A 21,257-nucleotide genomic window follows, 5' to 3' on the forward strand; every position below is an offset into this window, starting at 1 on the left:
TGACAGGCAGGTAGGCCATCCAGTTATTTTAGCCGGGCCGGCTCAAATGATTGGTCGTGCTTTTTACAGCGCTACGGAATTCCATGGAATATAACAAAAAGTGTATCTCGAGCCGGTTTCTCAAACTTACCTACCCCACCTTTAAGGTTATTGAGATGTAGCCAGTCTTATAAATAGTTATATGTAGTTGTGCATTACGACGATCTTCGGATGCATGCAGCTTCAAACATTTAACTTCACATCAAATGGAGATTCAACAATAAGCACCAAAATCGACTTCTCATGTCTTGTACCTCACTTTCTGATACTTGTGAAGATGGTAGATAGCAAAGTTGACATGAAGAAAGACGCATTGATGCCTGGCTCCTTTTTCTTTTAGCCTTTCCGTGGTAGACCAGTTCAGTAATCCATCCATGAAAAGCTATCGTCAATAAGACATTCCTCAGAGTTTATTTGTATGTACGCATCCCACTGTCAATCTATATTTCGATCCGAAACACTTCTTCAGAAAGGTTATTAGAGAATTTCTTATATAAACCAAATATACATAGTTTTAATAAGTCTAAAATACCACATTACACATCCAGCATCAGTCAGGCTGTAATTGCCCCTTTTTGGTTTTGCAGCAAATCATGAAGGATCGATGGATCAATGCTGGATTTGAAGAGGACGAGCTCAAGCCTTACACTGAACCAGAGACGGACATCACGGATCAGAAGAGAATAGGTAAAAGAAAACTCTGATTTGGACTGTAAAATCTCATAATTGCATTTCCCTTTGAAGCTGTATCCTCTTAAGAGCTGTGTCACCTTGTTATGTGACCAGGAAAATATCTCTTTCCTTTTGTATTTCAATAAAAATGTGAATATTTCTTGAGAAAATGAGTTTAGCGAGGTCACGGCTCCACAACACAAAGCCGCGCTCATTATATCAGCGCTGTAGAGCTTTAAAAGAAAAGATGAAACGTGATGATGAATAAATAAACCGGAGCAGAGCTGCTGCATGCAAAGAGGGAGTGGGAGGAAAGGGGGAGGAAAGGGGGAGGAAAGAGGGAGGAAAGAAGGAGGAAAGCCTCCCATCGTGCCCTGGATGAAGGCTGTGATCGGGGGAGATCTTATGTAACAGCAGCTGGGGTTTGCTGTCAGTTCACAGAGAAACCGACAAACTGGGGAAGAGCTTTGTTAATGTTTCTGAGGAATCCCTGAATCCTAAATAATGCAGTTAAGACATTACGTAAACCTCCTCCCAAATAAAAAAACAATATATTTTTGAAGTCTTTTAAAGAAAAAGGCTGAAGGGACTCTTGGGTATTTTTCAATCTGGACTTTTTTCCCCTGTTATTGTGTCTACGGGAGTAATGGGGACAACATGTTTTTCAGTCAGTGGTCCAGTATTATGCCAGAGCGCTGCAATGCATAAACAAAAAGTGTGCTTTTTATCCACTCATCAAACCAGGAAACACTTTGATTTAAGTATTTTCAGGAAAAATGTCACTTAATCAATCGGGGACATTAATCTGCTACTAAATCAGTTTGAAAAATCCCTAACTACATTGAGTGAAAGCTAAATATGATGACTTTCTGTGATATTAAATCTACTTTTTTACTTATGGTATGATAAAACAAGATTTCAAGAACTTTAAATGCTGTGAAACTGTCAAGAAATTATCATCATTATTATATAAAGTCAGGCTTAAATGTTAGTTTCCAGAATACCATCTTTTAGTTTAAATTAAGATGTCTTTTTCTTTTAATAGTTCACTTATATTTGTCACATCTGCCAGGCTGGATTACTCCGTGTTGATGTGTGCAGATTTAATTTAGAAGATGTCAGTCAGTGAAGAGCTGCAGAGGAGAGCTGCTAACCCACCGAGAATAATGGCATTAGTGCGGCTTTTAGCAGAGACTTTTAAATGTGACGTGATGATCACACACCGCCTGAGAGGCTGTTACCCCCCCCCCCCGACATGCAGAGAAATCTGTCTGACAACATGAGTCATCTTCATTTGTTGGGTTTCTGGTGTTTTGAACAACATTTTAATTATAGAAAATGTGCTCAAAGGTGCAGTAGTCTGTATTTTGGGCTTCTTAAAGCAGATTCCTGCAGATAAACAAGTCCTGCTGATGTGAATGCAATGCCAATCACTTATAAAGTCAGAACTGTTGGATTATTTTAACGAATTATCACACAATAACATATACAAAGACACCAGACCCCATAAATCATACAAGCCAGGAGTGCAGCGTATTCATTCTCAAAATAGAAAAACTACTAAAGTATTTATCACAGTCAAGCATAACACCATAATTAAGTACATCAAAATTCAGACAGAAACATTAACTATGTAGTACTGGGAGGAAGGAGCTCAGAAAACATACTTCTTATCGATGTATTCTATATTAATCATATAACATAATAATCAATTTAGCTTTATTTCCAGGCTTGTTAGATATAATTATCAAACTTAAACAGCCACTCCAGTTTTCTCTCATCCGTACACCAGACTATTTCAGGGCTTTTTAGGGTGATTTCACGGGACATTAACTCATAAATCATCACATTATGTGCAGCACTAGAGGAAATGTGACTCACTTTCCCATTTTTTTTGGTGTAAATCCTGCTTTTTTTCAAATGCTGGTTGTAATATATTTAATGAGCTCATGTGTTATGGTTTCCCCTCCAGATGTGATGGTGGGGATGGGCTACAACCTGGAGGAGATCCAGGAGTCTCTGGCTAAGATGAAGTACGACGAGATCACAGCCACCTACCTGCTGCTGGGCAGGAAGGCCTCCGAGGTGAAAACACAGACCTCTTATCAGTGCTTTACATATCATAACCATTATAATACATTTAATGAAAATGTAGCTTTTTGAGGTATTTAAAGATGCTTCTTGAGTTCTTGTTTTATCATACCAAAAGTAAAAAAGTATATTTAATATCATGGAAAGTCATCATATTTAGCTTTGACTCAATGCAGTTAGCGATTTTTCAAACTGATTTAGTAGCAGATTCATGTCCCTGATCTATAAAGAGAAACAACATGTTATTACATTACATGTTACTTGTTAGACGCTTTTATCCAAAGCGACTTACATACTCAATACTGTGGGCAATCCCCAGAAGTGTCTTGCCCAGGGACACAACGACATGCTGACTGCAGTGGGGTTTGAACCTGTGCTCCCCTGATCCCAACACCAACGCACTAGTCCACTGCGCCACACACCTTTTATACCATCATACAAAATATCCAACGTCTTACTACCAAAGGAGTAAAGTAAAATGTTCTATCAAAATCTTTATCAAAAGTACAACGGTATTCATATCAAGATACACAAAATGCTCCTAATGCTGGTAAAGGTGAAGCTATTGTCAGACTGCTGGGTAATTTTAACCTTAAATACAACAATTTATTTGAAATAATTTATGTTTTGTAATCTTAATCTGCAATGACTAGCGCTGTCAAATATATAGTCAAGTAAAGGAAGCACCTTTTAAATATGTATTTGAGTAACTACCACTGATAATAAACCACTCTCATGTCTCTTTGTCCCAGATGGAGCCCAGTGAGTCGGCCTCCAACAGTAACCTCTCTCTGGCCAAACCCAGGCCCAACAGCGAGGTCAACGGACAGTCGCCGTCACACCTCAAAATCCAGAGGAGCGTCTCCTCCTCCAATCACAAGCAGAGACGTTACAGCGAACAAGGTGAGGGGATGAATGATGATGATGATGATGATGATGATGATGATGTTGAAGTTAACTGGATACAGAGGAGTGGAGGCTTAAACAAGTTAATCATTCTTTAAAAAAGTTGCTCAGCGGCGCCATAAAACGTTCGACTTTTGATAAATAACATTTCCAGGATCTTTCTGGGGGTCTTTTGGATTTGAACACTGTGTTCTGCTTAAGCCTCTCTTACAAGACGTCACATAAATGGAGAGGGGCGAATAACTCCCTACTTAAATTTGTCTATAAGAGCATTTTCCTAATTGTAGGACCGTATGGCTATTCAGGTGTTTGTACTAGGAGGTTTATTTCCCTAAAAAAAATAATGATATTCTGATTTACTGACGTCTCTTTCCTGATGTAAGTCAATGGGGAACAGTGTTTTTGGACCCCATGGCATCACATAACTGACTAAGAAGTTGTCATTCATATGTTTTACCACAAAAACAATAGCCGCTTTCACACCAAGTACTCCGGTGTGAAAGCGCCTAAAGTGCTTCAAAGCCTGGCTCCCCTTATGTGGGATTAGTAGGACACAACATTTAGTTTCCTCAATAAATGATCAAACATTGAAAAAGCCCAGAGTACAACCTGTGCTGTGCCTCTTCCTCCTGATAAAGGTTGTTTCTGTCAATAGCTCTTTGTCTGGCTGATACAAATCTGTTAAATCAAACACGGTCACATGACGGAGACCCTTTAACCTTCAGCTTATTTACACAGCTCAGTGCTGCTCACTCTGATTGAACGCTTTGTCAATAACTCCAGTTTGTACTGCTTTCCTCTTCCTGTTAGATCTGCAGCTTAAACAGCTACACTGCGCAGCTTTAAAGAAACATAAATCATAGAAATGAATCGCCTTTTAAAGAATACCATGGTTGTGTGTAATTTGTAAAATGTTGTGTCAGGAAAAAATACAATCACAGTTCGACACTTTGAGAGGTGCAACCAAAGGTTATTTTAATTATCAGTTAAGCTGCTGATTATTTCTCAATTGAAAATAATTGTTTTGGTCTTTAAGATGTCTGTGAAACTGTCCAAGTTAAATAACTTACGTTTTTTGGACTGTAGATTAAATTTTAGAAGCTGGAACGACTGATTTTCTTGCTTAAGCAATCATCCAAATTGTTGTTGAATAGTTTTCTGTTGACCGACTAGTCAGTTATATCTGCTCAAGCCACACGTCTTTTTTTTGTGGTGGTGTGGCTTAAATCTAATTTAATTTGCAGAATTTTGTTTCAACTATGAACTAAATCACCCTGCATGAATGTTCTGATGATCACACCCTCAGTCACTTTGAGTCATTACTTTTTCTAAATCTAGGGCGTCTCAGTTTAGATAAAAACACATTTTTAAAGAAGTGTTTTTTGCCAGAGGTACAAACAGCCTGTCTGAGTCACCGCGCCTCACATCTGCCTCCCTTTCAGTCGGTCAGAACGTCACCCCGGGGACGTCTCACCCAAAGAGGAGTCAGACCACCACGGCGGAGAACAGCGCCAAGGAGGAAGGAGGCGTCCAGCTGCGTAAGCCCAGCACCCCGGGGGGCCGCCCGCCCGCCAGCCCCCTGCTGGGCAACGCCAACAACCCCAACAAGGCCGACATCCCCGACCGCAGGAAAGGCGCCACAATCACCCCCGCCGTGAGTTACCTTATCAGATCAAATACTAATTGACCTCGTTTATCCTGTGGTTAAAGTGGAAAACCTAATTAATTCTAGCAGAGTTAAATAAGTAACACAAGCCAAGAGCAAGCATCTTTCCAGTATCACTAAAAAGGATCTGTTGTATCTTCTCAGACCTTCAAATGTTTCAAACACACGGTTCTATCTGGATGAAATATATTTATAATCCAAAAAGCTATAAACTGTGTGAAATATAAAATAAACTGTTGTTGTTAGAGAATTGTTTTTGTATGTGTCATGTGCTTATGGTTCCTTTTTTATGTATAGAAATGAGTTTGTACAAATTCTTGATAGTTTGGAAAAGGATTAATTTTAGCCGTTATGTTTGTAAGATTATAAATATGCTTGATTTTTGAATATCTTCCTATAAAAGTCTTTCTTTTCAACACCTTAAACGATTGGATTTCTACTCATGTAAAGTATACAAATGCTCTCTTGTTTTTACTTTACAAACAAACTGTTGGTCCTATTATATCAAATGTCTTACTTGAAACAGAGTCCTCCATTTATGTGCTTTTATATAAATTGAGTGCCTCGTCTGATTTCCTCTCCAGAATAACACTGCGTCGGCAGGAATGACCCGGAGGAACACGTACGTCTGCAGCGACAGAAACAACGCCGACCGCCTCTCAGTCATCCCCAACGGGAAGGAGAACAGGTGAGAGGATGTTTGTCGACTTTGACCTGGTTTCATCACAAAGCAACATCAAATCTGTGTCCGCTTAGAGTACAGAAAGGTGACCCCTAAAAGCTTTTAGTTAAAGAACAGTTTTTATTGAGATTATCAACCCTTTACGTTATTGTAGAACCTTTTTAAATAGAGGCCAGTATGTTTTATTTAGAGCTCTTTCTACCCAACAAGGCTAGTGAATATGGAAAAACACAAACAAAAGCCTTCTTAACTCACACAGAACCCTGCATTTCGCCATTTGAGGGCCGGATTCATCCACGCAAACTAAATCTCTTTTGGCACAAAGTATAGAAAGCTGACACTTGAAATCTTTTATTCAAGAACTGCTTTTTATTTAACCTTTGCATTGGAGCGAGTATTCTTCTACTTTTATTTCAAGCTTTCTCTTTCTAACGAGGGAAAGGTGACATATTTTCATTCAAGAGCTGTCATTTGAGATCCTTTGTGAATCCAATGCTTATAATGGTCGACTACAATGCTAATTAATATGCATACACAAACATATAAGCCTCCTCAACTCATACCGAACTCTAACAGCAGCGTATCACAACTTGAGGCACATTCATTTGTAAAAGGGAATTCAGGATCCTACGAAAACATTTCCTTTTTGTTTCATCCTTTTTTTATTTCAACTCTTTTTTTTCTTGTAATCACTTTCCCCTTTTCTCATCATCTTATTTTTTCGTTTCTGCCTGTGTTTCTGGTTTGGTGGGGGGGTTTTGTTTTCACTGTGGCATGAGCAGCATGAGCGAGATGGCTTGTGCCACTAGCCCCTCCTCCTCCTCCTCCTCTGGCTTTGCGGCCGCTGCGTTCGCGGCCTCGTCCAGCTCGGTGCGGCTGAGGTATCAGAACGTGGGCCCGTTGTACATGGGCCAGGCGGGCTGGGCCACGCTGCCCCACTCCTACTACGCTCTGGACTACTACTCGCCCAAGTAAGACGGCAGGGCTTCCAAAACCCCCCCCCCCCCCCCCCCCCCCGTCTGTCTCATGCCTCAGCCCCTCTCCGGCCCCTCGCTAACCCTCACATCCAGCCAGCTTCACTCTGTAACCCGCCACTAAACCATGGACACCATTTCCTGCAAAGAACAGAAAGGAGGGCCACTTAGTTTCTGGTTGTCAGTGTCTGAAATGTATGCTCATCGGTCACAAGCAGGTGAAAGAAAAATACATTTTAAAGGAGTGTTCTTGCGAATGCTTTAAAAGTCTTAGGTTGAGAAGTCATTGTCACAAGGAAAATGTTTTTTTCTAGCATGACTCATAATAAAAAAACAGACCCATTAGTCTTGATGAATAGAAGTTAGTGGTGGCTGCATATAACAACAGCAAAAATATATAAAATCATCTGTTTACAAACACATTTTGCAGTATAATTCAAACATTAAATGAAAAACAACTGTATAAACGACATAACAGCATCTATTACTGTAGCAGATTAACTTTAGTAATTTATCCACCAAAACAAACACTTTCACCTGCGTGTAAACATGTTGGCTGTTGATTTCAGACTCTGCTAAAGTGGAGGCACATGTAGAGAAAAATATGAATCCTCACACTGAAATCAAGCTGCCACGCTTTGATGAGCGAGCTCCTAAACTCTGTGTGTGATGATATTTTTCCACGTTTGCATCACCTCTCCTTCTGCCAACCACAAACTGGAGGAGCTCGTGTCTCGCTGCAGACATTTGCAAAAACAGAACTCTTCGCAGCTCTGCTCACGATCTCTCCTCCTCATCCTCTGCCGTGACCTCTGACCCCTGATCTTCTCCGTCTGGATCGTCCTCCACCTGTTGGTGTCCGACACGATGAGCCGAGCCCCTCCCCCCCCGCCCCTCCCCCCATCGTCTGTTTCTGTTTAGTCTCTAACTGATCAGGGACTACACTCACTCTTCTCATTGTGCACGACAGGAGCTTGGTGGTCAGGGTGGGAAATTAAATCCCTCAAATCCCCCTACTTCTACAGCCTTTTCCTTAAATGTTCTTTGGCTGGTGAATTTATGTACGTAATCTCCCACTTTAATATTTATTCAAAAGAACAGTACCCCCATAAAATCTGAAATGCATATTTGTGTTCACTTTCCTGTAGTACAACTTGCAGGATGTTGGCATTATCAGCCGTAGAGATGACGCTTTCTCTCCAAAACAAAATGGCACTTTGTTTGTGTTTCGCAAAACTGCATAACATACATAAAAAAACTTTTAAAAAACTCGACAGTAATGTCTCTTTCCAGAAATCGTGACTCAACTGTTGTGAACAGTTTCACGTAGTAACTTTTCGACTCAATCCACCAGCCTATGTGATTGGATGATTTGCATTTGTATTTAATTTCCTACCCTGTTGACCTCTAACATGCAAGAATCATTCACTTAAAACCCATGGCAATTCTAGAAATCCACAAACTCTACACCGTTTTTTATGATAAGAAATGTAATATAATATGAAAATGCGATGTAACTGGTAAGAATAAGGGTTTTTCCGTTGCAGCAGTAGCATCATTATGATTCAAACTGTGAAGCAACCTTTGGTTTTTACTGTCACTTTTTTTGGGAGGGAAATTTAGCAGAAGATATTTCAAATGCGCCACTACATATTTCAGCCTTTTTAATTTTTTTGTTAATTAAAGAATTGGGGGAAAAAGTTCATAAAAGTGTCGTTATTCTGAGAAAAAAATTAAAAACTGATGCTTACTGTGAATTATGCCTGCAGTAGATAGCTGAATAAAATGATACTTTGCACACAGATTTAGCAATAAGGAAGTACTTGCTTAGGTTCAGCAGATTATGAGTATAAGACTTTTATGAAATGGGCTTTTACAGAAGAAAACAACACACTAGTTTGGATGAGTTTTTGTGTATCAGGAACTAAAACACTTATCAAATGTGAGTGTCGCATTCCCCGTTTAACGCTTTGAGTTTGGACATGAAGGGAAGCTACGTTTTTTTCGTATACATATACTCTTTTATCAGAAAATATCACAGATTTTCTCTACTAAATGTATGACTTTAAATTCACAAATTCCGATGTTTCACTATCACAATTCCCCAGCCCCTTTTTATTTAAAATGTTTAACCACCAATAGCCCTAATACACCCTAGTAGAATCCTCTATAAAATATGAAACATGTGTTATCTCCTTCACACCTACTATACCCTTTAATGACTAAAAGACTAATATAACCTACCAATACAGCGAGGAACCCGTCTGCAGTGCAACAACTGTTTTATTATTTAAACTCTCACACCCCCTCCCCCCTCCTCAGCAGTGTTGCAGCCTCCCCCGGCGACCAGAAGAACCCGGTGGCGTCGATCAACAGCATCGCCAACGCCTCCACCCCCGACCGCCTGCGCTTCCCTCGAGGGACGGCCAGCCGGAGCACCTTCCACGGCGGCCAGCTGAGAGACCGCCGCACGGCCACGTACAACGGCCCCCCCGCCTCGCCCACACTCTCCCACGACGCCACCCCACTCTCTCAGACCCGCAGCCGTGGAACCAGCAACCTGTTCTCCAAACTCACCTCCAAACTCACCCGCAGGTAAGCGAGAAAAAGAAAACACACCTCATGACACGCAAGCGCCAAAGGGTTAGGGTTTAGCTCTCTGTGTTCACTTTAAAATGAATGTATGGGCATTTTCCATCATATTTAATTCATTTAAATCCTGAAATGGAAAGCCCTCTGCTTATTATCCTGTGACGCTGTCTTTTCAAAATAAAAGCCAATAGGTAGGCGAGAAGAAAAACACCTCATGACTCTGAAGCACTAAGGGTTGGGGTTTAGCTCTTTCTGTTCACTTTAAAATGTACATTTAATAACATCATTTACGGACATTTAAACAAATATTCAATTGATTTAAATCCTGAAACAGAAAGAAGATAGACTCCAGCCCTCTGCTTATTCTCCTGTGACTGTCTTTTTCAAATGAAAAGCCAATCCACACAGTGCCTTGTAGCGTTAGGATGATTGATTACATGCTTTGGGATCCCTTCACTGTCCTGTACGATGTGATTTATTCTCAAGTCTATGTTGTTTATCCGTCGCTGCCTGGACGCCTGCCACAGAGACATGAAACCACTCTGAACGAGCCTCAATTTGACCTGTTGTTTTGAGGAATTTGTGATATTTGAACAATTACAGCTATGAGTCTGGAATTGTAATTCATTACAAAACGTTTGCTGATTCTTTTTCTTGCCTAACAATCATGAAGAGATCTTTTCATGGCGTGAATGTTCTCAGAAAGAACACCTCGAGTTGTTCGGTCTAAATCTGGATTTCTTTTTTCACACCATTTTTTCACAAGCAAACCGGAACTTGTCAAAATAACTTTTAATGAATAACTGAAGAAATTATTCAGCCAAAAAGGAAATAAACCAGCCTCTTAAATGTGAATATTGGCAGATTTCTTATAAACTGAATACCTGGAGGTGTTGGAGCGTGGGTTGAACCAAACATTTAAGCCTTTACTTTGGTCGCGTGTCAGCGGTGGAAAATAACAATGTACATTTACTTAACTTTTTTCAATGTATGCTACCTTACACTTCTACGCTCCTACATCTCAGAGGGAAAGACTCGCCTCCTCTACATTATTTAATGGCTTAAGTAGCGTTTCAGATCATTTTTATTATTAAGAAATATAAAAATAAAAACAAATAAATATCATTATATTACAGACTACACTAATCAGCAGTATATAACGTTATTACATTAAAGAAATGAACACATTCATGCTTAAATAATTATAAACCCATTATATTTGTAATATTCTAACATGGGTCATTCTGCATAACTTGTAATTAAATAAGTGTATTTTGAAGCCAGCAGTATAATTAATTTGATGTAATTTAGGGATCTGATCGACATATCGTTACAAGTCTATCACCACAATAATAATTGCTACCATTTTAAGCATTTTTATAATTAATCCTGCCATTTAAAACATTTTTACATTAACTTGGAAACGTGGAAAAAACGTGGACTGGACATTTTAAAACACATTTTACAGCAATTTTTTTTTATTTATTTCAAGATAAATAGAGAAATCCATAATACAAATCATTGATAAATGCAGCTCTACGGAATACTTCTTCCACTATTGGCTGTAGGACATTTTTTTTTAAATATCTATTTCATTTTCTGGCATGTTTAATCCCCAAAAATTGCTCAGAAAGAAGAAAAATGATCAGCAAACAATGAGAACAATAGAAAAACCTGCATTAAAAGGCTCTTAAAGTGGCAGCCAGGCCAGCGACTTCTGCAATGACTGAACAAACATGAGGAATTGAAATCATTTGATCATTAATACAAATAAAATAATAATGTTTCCACTGTTGATGATTCCAATCACCCCATTGTTGTTCCCTCATTCAGATCCTCACCCCCTCTCCTTCCTCTCACTCCTTCTTTCACCATTTTCACTGTTTCTTTGTCTGATTCTGTTGTAGAAACATGTCATTCAGATTTACCAAAAGGTAGGACTCTTGTACTGCCTTTCTTTCCGCTCTGTGCCAAATAACAAAAGCACTGGAAATTCTATGAAACTCTGCAGACGTGTGAGGCTGCTGGCACTCAACTAACACACCGCTTGGCAGGAAAAAAAAACTCTCTCTGGGTACATTTACACACATTTTATAGTCAGCTAATGTGATTAAAATAAAGTTTCCAGTCATATTACAATAGGTTACATTTTGGCTAATACGCTTATTCGCTCCCTTGCCGAGAGCTCGAATATTTATTAACGTTGGTTAGCTTAGCTTAGCATAAAGACTGGAAGCAGAGGGGAACTACTAGCCTGTCTCTGTCCCAAGCTAATACAATGAAACGCCTCTGAAGTGCACCAATTTGCACATTCCCAAAGCTCACAGAAATGCAGTTTAATACAACATAATGAAGGTGTATGTTTCAACTCTATAGTCATTTTCACACTGAGAATAAATATGTCAAACCTGTCAATGATTGTAAGACGTAACCATGTACAGATAAAAGCAATACTTCTGATTTTTGTTTTGTTATTTAGGTCGGTTATTAAGTGAACTTTGTATTGATCTATTATTTTGTCTACCCCTTTTTATATAAATGAGTATAGGCATAATATAAGAAACACCTCTCTCTATAACGACATAAAGCTTAATACCACCACAAACTAGTTAGAAGTTATAACTATAAGTTATAACTTCTGACACATTTGATTTCGTACATTTGTATAGAGCCAGGCTAGCAGTTTCCTTCTGCTTCCAGTCTTTATGCTAAGCTAACTAGCTGCTGGCTGTATCTTCATCATATCCACTGAATTATGAGAGTGGTATTCTTATCTTTCCCTCGGGAAGATATTGAATTAGGGTATTTTCCAAAACGTCTAAACAATTCCTTCTTTATTCTTTATCCGTTAAGATCCAGCAAAAGATGTTTTTCTTAGTTCAGCATTAATCTGGTTTGAATTAGTGCGTGTGTGTAAATGTATCCAGTGCTGCTGTGGTTGGTCTCTGATTGGTAGTCTGGTTTACCATTCAGTCGATTTTACCCACAGCAACAACGCAGCATCTTGCCACTAATCAATTGCTGATGCATGCATGACGGGGGGGGGGGGGGGGGGGTGGGCGGGCGGGCTGGCTGGCTTTACAGCTGCTGTTGACTTGTGGTTTGTTTTTCTCACCACATTGATTGTTGTTATCGACCTAACTCTCTCTCTGCTGATGAAACTGCACACTTTAAACGAAGCCTTGAACACCTTACTGCTGCATTTATTCACCTTAAAACAAAAGTTTCTTTTTTATGTGTTTAAAGTCTCACTGACTCAGATGTGATTTTGTCAGGTGGATTTGATCCAGTTTCAACGTCATAAAGAGCTTCAATTTGTTTTTTGTAAACACCACATTTGTGTAGATTGTAATAAGTGTAGGACTTTGGTTAAAACAACCAAAGGAAAATATATTTTTTCATTTTATGTTCTTGGGCAACATTTGATGTTCCTGAACTGGATTGATGTGCTTTGGTGATCGCTATAAGAACCATTTTTAAGTTGAAAACCAGTGAGAGCTTCAGTCCGGGCATCAGGGGGGGGGGGGCAGAGGTGGTTTTCTTCGATTAAAATCCATGAATCCGTTTATGTAAGCTGTAAATCACCATAAATACTGAATGTACTCAACAATATCCATCTGTCTTTTTAAAAAAAGAATCTGCAATAAGGCATTTAACAGAAATCACAAAGGACTGTAAGCTGTCATTTGAATGGCGGTCAATTCAAATTCTGAAGTTTTTGCCAATCCGATCAGAAATTTAAGAAAACTGTGGATTTTTGGATCTTCAAAGAGCCCGATTACAATGGCCAGTCAGGCAAACAATTACATTAAACCATTGGAAATCAACGATCGGGCTCGATATATGGTTAAATATAGCAGTAGGCGATCAATGTCCATAGATGAGAGTAACATCTACGTCACTTCAGGGCGAAAATTACGGCCCCGCCCACTTTTGGGGGAAATCAAAGCTGTCATTTTGAAGCGATCAAGCCTGAATTTGTATTGACCGCCATTCAAATGACAGCGTTGTTTTCCCCCAAAAGTGGGCGGGGCCGTAATTTTCGCCCGGAAGTGACGTAGGTGTTACTCTCATCTATACTCAAATTTCCGCCATCGTTTTATCATCTAAGGACAACACTGACAAGTTCATTAAACACATCACACATTTTTATTACAAATACATTATTTTATTTCAAGTTGATACAAGGCTTCAGCACCAAGTTGAATGATTCAATTCATGTATGATATATCTTCTTTAATGTCGCTGAATAGTTTGATCTAAAATATGTTGAAAGATAGTGGCAGGAATGTCTTTAATGCATTTAGTGGCTCGTTGTTAGCCAGCCCATAGCCAGCATTATTCAGAAGTATGAATCTCTCATTTACACTAAGGCTTCATTTTATCCCCGTGTTTGTCCCCGATTACTTACTTAATATTGTCTCTAGGTTGAGTACTATCTGACTCAACAATAAGTACATATATTGTATGAAAACGTACAAATAATCCCATTAGATCGACTTCCTCTTCAACCCTCTCATGGTTAGAAGTGCATCATTAATCATTTTAAAGGTTTATCACATTAAACCCTGTTGTTTCCCGGGTCAATTTTACAAAAATGTTTCCCACTAATGTCATGACATTTCAAATAAAACCTAACAAGCCAATACGTTTTATATACTATAGTTTTTTTTTTTAAAGCACATTTATTGAATAGATACCAGATCCAGGCCCTTATAGTCGTCTTTATAATATAGCAGTATGAGCTGTGGCCTCTGGGGGGCAGCAGAGGGTTTTTGGCCCTCGCAGGCCACCGTCTGGAGGCTCATGGCGCCCTCTGGTGGCGGATTGGTGAACTGTCTTCTTCCTCCGGCATCGTCTTCATCATCACCATCCTCCCATCTCACTCTTTTCACCTTTTTTATGTTTTTTTGTGTTTGTCTTCATTTTCGGTTGTGACAAAATCTATTGAAGTGTTTTCAGATCAGTCAAGAATATAACTAGATGCATCAAGAGGTGATACAATTACAAATCTCAACCATCGGTCAGGTCAACGCTGCAACTATCAGCTGTTTTTAATTAATGATTTATTTATTGATTATTTTCTTAATTATTATTATTTTTTAAATGTTAAGAAATCTGTGAATTTGTTTAATTTGTCTCCTTTTAAGCCAAACTAAAAAAAAATCTAGTTTTATAATGAAAGGAGTTGTCGGTGTGAGTCCAGAGCAGTGATTGGTCCAGAGGCTTCATGTTTAAATAAAGTGAGGTACTAAAACTTAAAGGGCCGATAACTATTGATAATCAATAGTTTGAAGTAATATTCATACAACATTTAGTTTGAAACATCTAGGGTGTGAACATTCCTTGTTTTTATGAGTTTTATTTTTTATTTAACTCGTATACTCAATATATTTGGGGGATTAAAATACACCAGCTTGAAAGTTAAGAAACTCGGATGGATATTTTTCTTACTATTTTCTGACACATTTTATTATTGGATAGTAGTTTAGTCGATAACAATAATACGTATATAAATATATAATAACATAATAAAAAAAAATGTTATTCTCTATTTCATAGTATTAGTTAAGGACTTTTTGCTTCTTATAATGAACATTTAGGAAGCTTTTACTTTTGCACTCGAATTTTAATTGTGTAAAACGATAACAACATTATATATTTGTATATCAGTTATATTTTTGGCTTTTCTCGTAACATTTGACTTAATTGTCGCCTTCCATTTGAACATTTTGGGATTTTAGCGGGCGAGTTTTATCATGTTCCTCTTCCTCAGGACATTGTTAGATTCAGTCACCTCCCTCTTCCTCCTCCTCCTCTTCCTCTTCCTGTTCCTCTTCCTCACAGTGTGTGTGTTTCTTGTCCTCCTAACCTTCCTTGTCCTTTAACCTTTGACCTCTTGCTGCTCTTCCTCTCAGGGTCAGTATTGACCCGGCCAAACGGCAGGCGGCCAAATCAGGTCCGGCCGCCCCCCCCCACCCCGGGAGGAAAACCCCTTAGTAAGTCTCTCCTGCAGCCTGTCCTTCCTGCCGTCTCATCCTCCTCCATCTTTATTTACGCCCACGTCCATTTCCATTTTAATATTCTTTCCCTCTCTCTCTTTTTATTTTTTTTTATTGTCATGTGACCATTGAGGAATTTTTTTTCAGATTCCCATTTTTTTCTTTTCAGATTCAGGAGCGGAAGATATAGAGAGTTGTAGGAAGATGAAGATCTAGAGTAAGGGGCTGTTTTTCAATCCCTCAATCTCTCGAGTCTTGAGTTATGTGGAGGATTTCCTCACCCTCTCACCCCCCCCCCCCCCCCTCTCTCACCCCCCCCCCCCCTCTCTCCCCTCGGTCTTTCTGAGCGATGCAGGACTTATTTCTGTCGGTCCTCGTTTGTCCGTTTGTCTCCTCGTTGTCTCTCGAGCTGTCGGGGAGTATGGAGTCACTTCCTCCTCCTCCTCTTCCTCTTCCTCCTCTCCGTCCTGTTTTAATTTTTCTCTGTTCTCCAGACTGCAATGCATGCTGGGAGCCTGTTAACCCTGTCCTGTGAGAGGAGCCTTTTCTGCTTATTTAGCTTTTATAATGTAATCTTTGGTGATTTGACTCAGACTGCGGACGTCCTGTTCCTGTTCAATCTGCAACAAACTAAGGACAGAGGGTAATATATGCTGTAGAGATTGGAAAGCCCACTGAGAGACATTTGTATTTTGTATAAATAGAATATGATTTGATATAGGCCCTGGTTCAATCTAATATAAAGTTGTTTTGATCAAATACCTCTATCCGTATTGTGGTGATATTGTAGGGTTGATTATTGGTGCTTTCAGAAATGACTAAAACAATGACATTTTTGGTGGATTATCATTAGTTTTGTAGTTATAATTGCTAAGTGGGTAAAGTCAAATGAATAGAGTATCTAGAACAGTACAGACAATTACATCCGTGAACTGCAATGCAGCCAGATCCAGGAAAATACATTTGTGTGATATCTAGTGTCAAATAAAGACTTTGATAAATATATTTCCCAGCCCTCATAAATGTGATAGCTTGACACACATCTTTTTAAGACAAATATATAACATGATGAGAAATCCAAGAGGCGGTTTCCTTTTAGAGATTCGGCCTCTTATATCTGGAGATCTTTCCCCTTTCTCTGTTTTATGTCCTTTAAAGGAAAGTCTTTTCGTTTTGGACTGACAAAAGAAGACATGTAAAGACATCCTGCTGGACATGTTTGCACTATTTCCTGACCTAATATCGGTTAGCTGCAGCCCGGCAGTATAGGATATTTAGATTTGGAATAAGGTCAAAGTCAAATGAATCAAGTATGATGAAATCCTGATGATCTTCTGCTGACTTGCTGAATGTTGTCGGGGAACATTTGGTTTTATTTTTAGGTCTGCGAGTTTCTCTCTCTAGCCTTTTTTTCTGCATCAACCTAGAAAAGATGCGTCCTAGTTTTCTTTGTGGACTCAGCTTTCCCCGAGGATATTATAACATCAAGATAGATTCTTTACGAATGGACCAGAGAGCAAAGACGGATAGTCAGAAACAAGATCCCATCTTCATCGAGTTAGACGACCGGCATTGAAAAAAAACAATCAGATATTAATTATTGCTAAAAAGGAACAGGGTGATAATTCAATATTATTCCCTTTTTTTTAAAACTGGATTTCATCAAATGATGTAGATCACATTAATACTAAACTCATCTTCTTTAAAATGGACAACAATACATGACCAAATTAAGGTTTTTGGCACATTTCTAACCTGACTTTTCCCTCTTTAAATTTGTAGCAATGGAAGACAGCTTTTATGTATTAGATGGATTTAAATTTATATTTTTAGTTAAATATTGAAATTTCATCGAATACATTTAAATTAGTAATTGTGCGTACATGTGCTTATCAATAAGGGGCCATATCAATATTTGAATCTGTGAAAATATAAAATTTAAATAAATACACCAGTTAATAAAATAAATGTGAAAATATAAATAATGGAGAAAAATAAAAGTATTTGTTTATATATTTCTGTTAGATATTTATTAGTTTGAAGTCGAGTCTTGCAGTTTTTTTAATTCTTTCACAGATAAGGAATAATGATCTTGCTTTAGAGCTGTTTTCTGCCTTAATATAGATTGTAAATGTGTGTTTCTGGAGTACAGAAGTATAATAAAATAAACATCTAAGAGAAATCCCAGCACCATCACTTCCCTTTTAAATATTGTATTTAGAACCCACCTGATCCCACCTGTTTGCTGTACTCAATGTTACTTTTCTGTTTTGGATGCAAAACCTGATCATTTCTGTATTTAAATTTCTTTTTTTTAAAGTTTTAAATCACCATCTGAACATTTATCACTGTTTTTATTTTTGTCATGCTTCTTCACTGGAAGTCAAATCATATTTTTGTGATGTTTTTGTTCTCGGTGTGGCTCCTGTTGTGTCACTCCTTATATAAACGTCACATATTATTATTTTTTTGTTGGTATTAATATTCTTGTTGTGCACAATCCACATATTTTTTTCTTCTTTTTTCCTCCCTGTCCGATCTTCTCGTGCTCCTCAGAGTCTCAACCGAGTTTGAGAGAAACGGGAGACTTGAGGGCTCAAGGTGAGGAAACATTTAAATGTGTCGGCCATCTTTAAACTCTTTGTTGCTCGTCCCTCTGCGCAGGAATCCCTCTCTGCTTTGTCTGAAAACCTGTGTGTTGCATTTAGCTTGTTTATTATTGTTATGTTTGCATGGTTCTGTGCTTGTGTGTTGCTTTGTTAGCATGGCATTTGTGTTCTTGTTTACCTGAGAAATGCTTCAAATACCCCCTCTTGCATAATGAATGTTTTAAATGCACAGCATGGGTGTGTCTAGCACCAGTTTACAAAACCTTTCAAGCTGGGAGTAAGATGAGAAGCTAAGCCAATATCATTCTCACACACTAGATATTATATTTATTTATAGTAAATGTGTAGCTTCATTTCTGTTAACATTGGGAGGAGACATGCTAGCAGTTTCCCTCTGTTTCCATTCTTTGTGCTAAGCTAACTGACTGCTAGCTGTTATATATTGTGGGGACTGGAGAGCGGTATCAATCTTCTCATCTAACTCTCTGTGAATTCTCTCAAAAGATCCAACTGTTACTTATTTGACCAGCTGCTCTGACTGGTGCTCACTGCATGCTATGTTTAAGAATACAATGTTTTTTTCCGGTTTATTGGGTCCATTGTAGGTTAAAAACGATACACATTAACAGAGCCAGGCGAGGGGGTTACATTCTGGGAAGTAACTTTCCCATGATTGAAATTTACAAGAGAATAAACTCAAACCAAAAAAACATTTTGAATTTGAATGAATGAATCTGGGGTTTTCTAAGACGGTCATTTGCAATATAAAAGTGGTAAAAACGTGCACATTTTTAAAAGAATAAAACTTGAGAATTCTGAGTTTAAATCATGCAATTGCAAGAAAGACCTATTCAATTCTCTTAGATATAAGTAAAAGGTTTACAAGCAAAAACTCAGAACATTGTGAGCTGCATCGCTTAAAGATGACAGAATATTCAAGCAATTTTCCGATAATGTTTAAGGTTTTTTTATGTTCCACTTTATTGTAAAAGAATATCACTTTTATTTGTACTTTCTGACTTTAATCTCAGAATATCCAAGTTTTTTTCCCTCATTTTTAGTAATGGAAATGTGATTTTATTAATGAAGTCCTTCTCGTAATAATACCCCACTCTCCTGACTGTAGTTTATTTTATTTTTTTACCAACAATAGCCCTAATACACCGTCCTAAAGTGGGGAATCAAACCTGCCAACACTAAAACACCCTTTGTGTTTCTTTCTCCCAACAGTCGCCATGTACCTGGGGATCAAAAAGGGGAAAATAAAGACAGTAAACCCCGCTCCCTCCGATTCACTTGGAGTATGAGGACCACCAGCTCCATGGAGCCTTGTGAGATCATGCGGGAGATTCGCAAGGTGCTCGACGCCAACAACTGCGACTTCGAACAGCAAGAGAATTACCTGCTTCTGTGCGTGCACGGGGACGGGCACGCAGAGAACCTGGTGCAGTGGGAGATGGAGGTCTGCAAGCTGCCCAGACTCTCGCTCAACGGCGTGCGCTTCAAACGGATATCCGGATCATCCATCGCTTTTAAAAACATTGCTTCCAAAGTGTCCAACGAGTTAAAGCTATGAACAAAAGGGTTTAAAAAAAGTATACATATATATATCTAGAAGTATTTAAGCTGTACAATCATCCAAGTAGCAGTTTCCAAATGTCTCCTTTTTTTAAAAACAAAATACAGAGTATGTATTGAATATTATAATGTATAGATTAAGGCTTTTGGCAATAATCACTGATACTAATATCTCAGTCTATTCTGGCCACACCGGGTCAACATTAACGAGTTGAATATGATTTGTCATGCTGTGAATGTGGACAAAAAAAGAAAAAAATTCTAGTCTTTATTTATTTCATCTTTTTCGTTTTTTTTTCCTGGATAAAAATAAGAAAAAAATTACGTAGCGTTGTTTTTTTTGTTTTCAGTGTAAATAATGTATCTTTTCTTTCAAGACGGCTTCACTGCAATACTCATTTTGTTTTTCTTTTGTATTTCGTTCAAAAAGTAGAGATGGGGTAAGTCCGTGTAAATGCTCACATGGTTTAAGGGTCACTCATGTCTCAATTAAAAGTGTCTGTCAACTTGAACGTCTCACGCTGATCATTTGTATCCTGACACCATGAAAATATAAAAACGTGTTTCCTTCAATTCTGCTGCTTCTGTGTGGAGCTTCATTTCAGAAACACACATTTTAGTTATTTATAAAAGGAAAAGAATATGGAGGTATAAAAATAAAAAGCCCTCAATGAATATGGTTTTGTGCGTTGAGAAAAACAATTTGGAAATATGGTTAATTAACACTTTACCAAACAATATGTACTTTTTTATTTTTTGTAATATTGTCAATTGGGTGAAAAAAACTGGTTTTGACAGACAAAAACATGATTTGTATCTTAAGACTACAAACACCATCCTCCACTTTCTCTAAATGAAAGTAACTGCTGTTGAGTTCAGGTTTAACAGCTGGTTCAGGCTGTAGTTTACTTGATGTGTTTGAAGCGGCGTTAAGTACAGAGATGATTTTGGTATGGACTGCAGAATAAAGACAAACGAGCTCTAGGTATGTATAATTGTGCTTGCATAAAGTTGGGAAATCGATAAGAATTTAACCTTACTGCAGCAAATACATCTTTCAGAGCCTGTGTCCACCTTGCACCTTTTTCTGGCTCATGTCATTACTTCGCTAATATGAGTTAGATAAACACTGGAAATTACATTTCCCATAATGCAACCTATTAGCACATGAAGCCTCCTGAACAGGCAAAGTAAATACATCTTTGAAGCTGCTTTAAATGTCTCTACATCTTTGATGCTGAATGACAAATCTCAGGTATAGATAAAATGGTACTTTTGCATAATTCCTTGTAAACAGTTTCGTCAGTTCCGACAGTGTTGACCAAGACATAATTTTAGTTGACAGTTCATGGCCTGATGTTATTGTAGGTCCAGCTCATGGTAAGATTTTTTTTAAATGTTAATCTGCCAGGAGCTCATTTCCCTCCCGGGTTTAGCTGAATCTGT

General features: G+C 38.3%; 1 protein-coding gene across 10 annotated transcripts in view; it reads left to right on the forward strand.

The window, feature by feature from the left end:
- mark3a (MAP/microtubule affinity-regulating kinase 3a) overlaps positions 1-20,384 on the forward strand; it is a 51,992-nt gene extending 31,608 nt beyond the window's left edge. For 2 of the 10 annotated variants that reach the window (XM_034153406.1, XM_034112610.1), the window contains exons 10-18: positions 627-726; positions 2,684-2,796; positions 3,555-3,705; positions 5,151-5,362; positions 5,959-6,062; positions 9,353-9,625; positions 11,530-11,556; positions 18,181-18,225; positions 19,464-19,809. In XM_034153406.1, the coding sequence (XP_034009297.1) occupies positions 627-726; positions 2,684-2,796; positions 3,555-3,705; positions 5,151-5,362; positions 5,959-6,062; positions 9,353-9,625; positions 11,530-11,556; positions 18,181-18,225; positions 19,464-19,809 (1,371 nt within the window). Of the gene's footprint in view, positions 1-626; positions 727-2,683; positions 2,797-3,554; positions 3,706-5,150; positions 5,363-5,958; positions 6,063-9,352; positions 9,626-11,529; positions 11,557-15,793; positions 15,842-18,180; positions 18,226-19,463 lie in introns of all 10 variants that reach the window. The other 8 variants (XM_034153302.1, XM_034153129.1, XR_004554499.1 and 5 more) reach the window with 7 other exon arrangements.
- The last annotated feature ends 873 nt before the right edge of the window (positions 20,385-21,257 follow it).

The sequence above is a fragment of the Trematomus bernacchii genome, unplaced genomic scaffold (assembly GCF_902827165.1).
Source record: "Trematomus bernacchii unplaced genomic scaffold, fTreBer1.1, whole genome shotgun sequence".
Taxonomy (NCBI): domain Eukaryota; kingdom Metazoa; phylum Chordata; class Actinopteri; order Perciformes; family Nototheniidae; genus Trematomus; species Trematomus bernacchii.